Source organism: Coregonus lavaretus, assembly GCF_964263955.1.
Source record: "Coregonus lavaretus genome assembly, chromosome: 28".
Taxonomy (NCBI): domain Eukaryota; kingdom Metazoa; phylum Chordata; class Actinopteri; order Salmoniformes; family Salmonidae; genus Coregonus; species Coregonus lavaretus.
In genome coordinates, this window is record NC_140015.1 from 38642049 (window position 1) to 38649653 (window position 7605).

General features: G+C 42.5%; 1 protein-coding gene across 1 annotated transcript in view; it reads right to left on the reverse strand.

The window, feature by feature from the left end:
- Nucleotides 1-7605, reverse strand: part of LOC311104505 (rho GTPase-activating protein 44-like) — a gene marked incomplete at both ends in the record, with an annotated part of 63756 nt that overhangs the window by 40601 nt on the left and 15550 nt on the right. Inside the window, 3 exons of the mRNA XM_084146362.1 lie at nucleotides 1210-1286; nucleotides 1631-1753; nucleotides 1870-1909. Of these exons, the coding sequence (XP_084002488.1) occupies nucleotides 1210-1286; nucleotides 1631-1753; nucleotides 1870-1909 (240 nt within the window). The remainder of the gene's footprint in view (nucleotides 1-1209; nucleotides 1287-1630; nucleotides 1754-1869; nucleotides 1910-7605) is intronic.

Genomic DNA, 7605 nt, shown 5'->3' on the forward strand with positions numbered 1-7605 from the left:
ATCATGAGAAAACAAAAAGAGAATTACTTGACACATTGGAAAGAACAAACAAAAAAACAGAGCAAACTAGAATGCTATTTGGCCCTAAACAGAGAGTACACAGTGGCAGAATACCTGACCACTGTGACTGACCCAAACTTAAGGAAAGCTTTGACTATGTACAGACTCAGTGAGCATAGCCTTGCTATTGAGAAAGGCCGCCGTAGGCAGACCTGGCTCTCAAGAGAAGACAGGCTATGTGCACACTGCCCACAAAATGAGGTGGAAACTGAGCTGCACTTCCTAACCTCCTGCCAAATGTATGACCATATTAGAGACACATATTTCCCTCAGATTACAGCGATCCACAAAGAATTAGAAAACAAACCCAATTTTGATAAACTCCCTTATCTACTGGGTGAAAGACCACAGTGTGCCATCACAGCTGCAAGATTTGTGACCTGTTGCCACAAGAAAAGGGCAACCAGTGAAGAACAAACACCATTGTAAATACAACCCATATTTATGTTTATTTATTTTCCCATTTGTACTTTAACTCTTTGCACATTGTTACAACACTGTATATATACATAATATGACATTTGAAATGTCTTTATTCTTTTGAAACTTCTGAGTGTAATGTTTACTGTTAATATTTATTGTTTATTTCACTTTTGTTTACTATCTACTTCACTTGCTTTGGCAATGTTAACATACGTTTCCCATGCCAATAAAGCCTTTAAATTGAATTGAATTGAGACAGAGAGAGAGACCTAGAGAGAGAGAGAGACCTAGAGAGAGAGAGAAAGAGAGAGAGATAGAGAGAGAAAGAGAGAGAGAGAGAGAGAGAGAGAGAGAGAGAGAGAGAGAGAGAGAGAGAGAGAGAGAAAGACAGAGAGAGAGAGACAGAGAGAGAGAGAGAGACAGAGAGAGAGAGACCTAGAGAGAGAGAGAGAGCTAGAGAGAGAGAGAGAGCTAGAGAGAGAGAGACCTAGAGAGAGAGAGAGAGAGAGAGAGAGAGAGAGACAGAGAGAGAGAGACCTAGAGAGAGAGAGAGACCTAGAGAGAGAGAGAGAGGGAGAGAGAGAGGGAGAGAGAGAGTGCGTGAGTGCGTGTTTGTGTGTGTGCGCTTGTGCGTGTGTGTCTGTGTGTGTGTGTGTTTGTGTGTGTGTGTGCGTGCGTGTGCGTGTGTGTGTGTGTGTGTGTGTGTATGCGTATACAGGGACTCACCCTAGTAGAGAGTCATCTCCCAGCACAGCAGCTCCCTCTACCATGCATTGTGCCAGGATGGTTAGTGGTAGCTTTTTCTGATACAAGAAAGAAAGTATTAACATACAGAATTTCATATCACAGCAGCTCAGTTGGTAGAGCATGGCGCTTGCAACGCCAGGGTTGTGGGTTCGTTTCCCACGGGGGGGGGCATTATGAAAATGTATGCACTCACTAACTGTAAGTCGCTCTGGATAACAGCGTCTGCTAAATGACTAAAATGTAAATGTAAGGTAGCAAAACATACTTCTCTGTCACTGTCTGAACAGGGGGAGAATGTGGATATTATGGATTTGTATTTATTCCTGGTTTATTTGAATAGGGAGGGGCAGATAGAAACTCACTGACACATTGAATAAAGCAGTCTCTGATAGGTGCTCACCGAGGGAGACTTGACTGATTTCTTCTCTCTCTCGTCGGCACCTTGCTGGCCCTGCAGGCAGGCGGTCAGCTTTTTGTGAGTGCTGTGGGTCACCTGTTTGACCAGGTCCAACCGCTTCTCCACCTAAACCAGCACAGCAACATGTATCAGACACCACGCTGACAGGTAGGCCATAGATCACACACACAGGTACACACACACACACACACACACACACACACACACACACACTTATTTACCTGCAGAAGATCGTCGCTTAACACTTCAGTTTTTTCTGCCCTAGAAGGAGAAAACACACCAGTCAGGATTGGGTTAGGGTGGAGAGGGTCGGAGAAAACACACCAGTCAGGATTGGGTTAGGGTGGAGAGGGTAGGAGAAACCACACCAGTCAGGATTGGGTTAGGGTGGAGAGGGTAGGAGAAACCACACCAGTCAGGATTGGGTTAGGGTGGAGAGGGTAGGAGAAACCACACAAGTCAGGATTGGGTTAGGGTGGAGAGGGTAGGAGAAACCACACAAGTCAGGATTGGGTTAGGGTGGAGAGGGTAGGAGAAACCACACCAGTCAGGATTGGGTTAGGGTGGAGAGGGTAGGAGAAAACACACCAGTCAGGATTGGGTTAGGGTGGAGAGGGTAGGAGAAACCACACCAGTCAGGATTGGGTTAGGGTGGAGAGGGTAGGAGAAACCACACCAGTCAGGATTGGGTTAGGGTGGAGAGGGTAGGAGAAACCACACCAGTCAGGATTGGGTTAGGGTGGAGAGGGTTTGAATGATTTAACAAGAACACACTCAACAAGCCACTGGGGAATCTCCTTAAGTACTTTACGTAGTTCTTTTAACACTTTTAGCTAAGACCATAACATCCACATAATCAAGTTACAGTGCCTTCAGAAAGTATTCATACCCCTTATTCCACATTTTGTTGTGTTACAGCCTGAATTCAAAATGGATAAAATATGTGTTTTTTTCCGCACCCATCTACACACAATACCCCATAATGACAAAGTGAAAACATGTTTTTAGAAATCTTAGCAAATGTATTGAAAATGAAATACAGAAATATCGCATTTACATAAGGTGGTCCTCTGTAGCTCAGCTGGTAGAGCACGGCGCTTGTAACGCCAGGGTAGTGGGTTCGATCCCCGGGACCACCCATACACAAAAATGTATGCACGCATGACTGTAAGTCGCTTTGGATAAAAGCGTCTGCTAAATGGCATATTATTATTATATTATAAGTATTCACACCCCTGAGTCAATACTTTGTAGAAGCACCTTTGGCAGCAATTACAGCTGTGAGTCTTTCTGGTCTCCAAGAGCTTTCCACACCTGGATTGTGCAACATTTGCCCAAAATTCTTCAAGCTCTGTCAAATTGGTTGTTGATCATTGCTAGACAACCATTTTCAGGTTTTGCCATATATTTTCAAGTAGATTTAAGTCAAAACTGTCACTTGGCCACTCAGGAACATTCACTGTATTCTTGGTAAGCAACTCCAGGGTAGATTTGGCCTTGTGTTTTAGGTTATTGTCCTGCTGAAAGGTGTCTGGTGGAAAGCAGACTGGACCAGGTTTTCCTCTAGGATTTAGCCTGTGCTTAGCTCCATTCAGTTTATTTTTTATCCTGAAAAACTCCCCAGTCCTTAATGATTACAAGCATACCCATAACATGATGTAGCCACCACAATGCTTGAAAATATGGAGAGTGGTACTCAATAATGTGTTGTATTGGTTTTGACCCAAACATAACACTTTGTATTCAGAACAAAAAGTTAATTGCTTTGCCACATTTTTTGCAGTATTACTTTAGAGCCTTGTTGCTAACAGGATGCATGTTTTGGAAGATTTTTGTATTGTACAGGCTTCCTTTAGTTCACTCTGACAATTAGGTTATTATTGTGGAGTAACTACAATGTTGTTGATCCATCCTCAGTTTTCTCCTATCACAGCCATTAAACTCTAACTGTTTTAAAGTCACCATTGGCCTCATGGTGAAATCCCTGAGCGTTTTCCTTCCTCTCCGGCAACTGAGTTAGGTAGGACGCCAGTATCTATTTATTTATTTTTATTTATTTTTTGGGGGGGGGGGAATGGATCAGCTTAATATTGCAGATTGTATCTTCTATCAATGTAATTGTCTGCATCACTTCCAATCCCCCATGTTTTTTATATATATACTCCCCTTTACTACTTTTCAACCCCGTCATCCTTTCCCTACTTGGAGTAAATTAGTGAACAACAATGCCCAGGCCTCTACTTCCGGTCTATACTTACTATCTACACCTTATGGACACAGTTAATTTTACAATAATTCTATTATATATATATATATATATATATATATATATATATATATATATATATATTATTAATTTTTTTTGCTCCTGAACTTCTTAGACTCTCAACCTCTCCGATCATTTTCATGATGTCCGTCCGGTTTGCTTCTATATGCCATATCTTTCTAACTGTGCTCTTTCCCAAAAGCTCCCAACATACAACCTATATACTTATTATGGACACAGTATGCTTACATTATTAGCTATCTTTGTTATTATTTGTTGTTATTTGTTATTAGTCCCATCCTTCAACTCTATTCAATACCTCCCATCTATCTCTTAACACCATCCATATAGGATTTATATTTGCCATATATATTTCAACCGTACTGTGATGTTTTACAAAAGTTCTGAACCTTTCTATTCTCATTGCTTCTACAGATTGTGAATTAAAAATAAACATTTTTGCTAAAAGTATTATTATATTATTGATCGATTGACTATGACTTTTCAGATCACCCAGTAATGCTATCTGCAAGGTTAGCTCCAGGTAAATATTGCAATCCTTTAGCCATTCCTGGACCTGTGTCCAAAAAGAAGCTACAAATGGACAGAACCAAAACAAATGATCTAATGATTATGTCTCTTCACAGCAAAATCTGCAGAGCTGGGAAGATTGTATCCCCCATATAAATAACATTCTATTGGTAGCAAGAATTTTATATAATAATTTACATTGAATTGTTCTAATTTTTGAATCTGGTGTCGTTTTGCGTGTCAGTTCATAAACACTATGCCATGGGATCGGTACGTCAAAAATCTCTTCCCAGTATCTTTGTAGTTACTGGGTGTTTTGATACAAAGTGTAATTAATAACTTCACCATACTCAAAGGGATATTCAATGTCTGTTATTTTTTACCCATCTACAAATAGGTGCCCTTCTTTGTGAGGCATTGGAAAACCTCCCTGGTCTTTGTGGTTGAATCTGTGTTTGAAATTCACTGCTTGACTGAGGGACCTTACAGATAATTGTATGTGTGGGCTACAGAGATGAGGTTGTCATTCAAAAATCCTGTTAAACACTATTATTACACACAGTGTCCATACAACTTATTATGTGACTTGTTAAACACATTTTTACTTCTGAACGTATTTAGGATTGACATAATAAAGGGGTTGAATACTTATTGACTCAAGACATTTCATATTTTCATTTATTAATTTTGTATTAATTTGTATACATTTCAAAAATATAATTTCACTTTGACATTATGGGATATTGTGTGTAGGCCACTGACAAAAAAATCTAAATTTAATCTATTTTAAATTCAGGCTTTACCACAACAAAATGTGGAGAAAAAAGTGTTGGAGGGGACTGTGCCCATGAACATCCCCCCAGGCCGTGGCTCTGCCTCATGTTTCAAGTCAATAAATAAACAAAATAATTAATTAATTTGCCAAGCTGCCAACAGCAGATGCTTCAAGCTGGATGCTCTCTGATACGCCACAGAGTCCAATGGCAGCAGAGAAACAAACAGGACGGGCGAACAGATCAGGGAATACAGTGTACTGATGTCAATGACCAGACCCCTGCTGATTAGACCCCTGCTGATTAGACCCCTGCTGATTAGACCCCTGCTGATGAGACCACTAATAATTAGACTCCTGCTGATTAGACCACTGCTGATGAGACCACTGCTGATGAGACCACTAATGATGAGACCACTGCTGATTAGACCACTGCTGATGAGACCACTGCTGATGAGACCACTAATGATGAGACCACTGCTGATTAGACCACTGCTGATGAGACCACTGCTGATGAGACCCCTCTGATGAGACCACTAATGATGAGACCACTAATGATGAGACCACTGCTGATGAGACCCCTCTGATGAGACCACTAATGATGAGACCACTAATGATTAGACTCCTGCTGATGAGACCACTGCTGATTAGACCACTGCTGATGAGACCCCTCTGATGAGACCACTAATGATGAGACCACTAATGATTAGACTCCTGCTGATGAGACCACTGCTGATTAGACCACTGCTGATGAGACCACTGCTGATGAGACCACTGCTGATTAGACCCCTGCTGATGAGACCACTGCTGATGAGACCACTGCTGATGAGACCACTGCCGATGAGACCCCTGCTGATGAGACCACTAATGATTAGACCCCTGCTGATTAGACCACTGCTGATTAGACCCCTGCTGATGAGACCCCTGCTGATGAGACCACTAATGATTAGACCCCTGCTGATTAGACCACTGCTGCTTAGACCACTGCTGATGAGACCACTGCTGATGAGACCACTAATGATTACACCCCTGCTGATGAGACCACTGCTGCTTAGACCCCTGCTCTGCTGTCCTGCTGTGTGAAGGTTGGATGAGAGCCAGGGCTGCATCTCTATAGTCTAATTGTGGCTTCTTTCCTTCGTCTCCTCTCCATCTACACTGATCTGAAAACACAGGATAAGTCAAAGCTATATGAAGGATGGCTGCTTATTACACAGCCTACTAAAAGACTGACGTCTGTCCACTTTCAGCACATCAGAGTAGATAGGGGAAAGGAGATGAGGGGAGGAAGCCACTTCAGAGTATTGAGATAGACCCCATGACTGAATGGTAGTGCATCAGTCAGATAAAAGCAGTGAGCCAGAACACTGAACGGGCCATCCTCTTAGACCAGCACCCACCACTAGGGTGCTATAAACATGATGACCATGAAGTAGGACTGATCTCTTGAGGATGTTCAGGTTGGAACTCCCTGACGTTTAATGATGAATAAAATGGTCGTTTTTACAGATGCATGTCTGATGAGAGTGGGTCTATACTGAGAGCTCATTTACTGAGGAAACGGCTTGTTCATCATGTTCACAATTACATAATAAAGCACAACATGCCAAAAGCGTTAATTTAGACCTATGAATCTTATGATAAACAGTTACAAACAGTTACATCTGTTACAAAAGTATTGAGGGCACAATGTGTGCTGGTCCAGGATGCCTAACTATCCCAAATGGTACCCTATTCCCTTTAGAAGTTGCATGAGCCGTGGCGTGAGGCAGCTTGATGTACAAGTACTGCCCCTGGACAGGTCCTGGTCAAAAAAGTGCACTATGTAGGGAACAGGGTTCCATTTGGGACACAGACTTTGTGTTCCTAACAAAGCTCGGGGAACAGGATGAATGAAAATTCTCTCTCCATTCCATTCTAAAAGAAGCTCACGCGCACACACCACAATCTGTCTCAGCATTCCACGGCAGCCTGACCAAACTGTCCAATCAGAGCTAAGGGGGACAAGGGTACTTTATGTGTGTACGGTCTGCTGGCTGACACAGCAGGAAGCACCACGGCGGCCGGCCCGTCTGACCAGTGGACACGGCCAATAAACTAGGCCTGTAGTAGACTATAGAATTAGAATGACTAGAATACCCTGTAGAACATAGAATTAGAATGACTAGAATGCTCTCTAGAACATAGAATGATGTTCAAGTCAACATAACATTCTGTGATGGGTGGACCAGACTACTGAGTGTAGGTTGGCTTCCCAGTCAAGCCCTGTGGCCCACCACTGAGACAGTCTCTCTCTCTCTACACTACTTCCCCTCCCCTTCCTCTCTCTCTCTCTCTCTCTCTCTCTCTCTCTCTCTCTCTGTCCCTGTCCCTCTTTCTCTCTCTCTC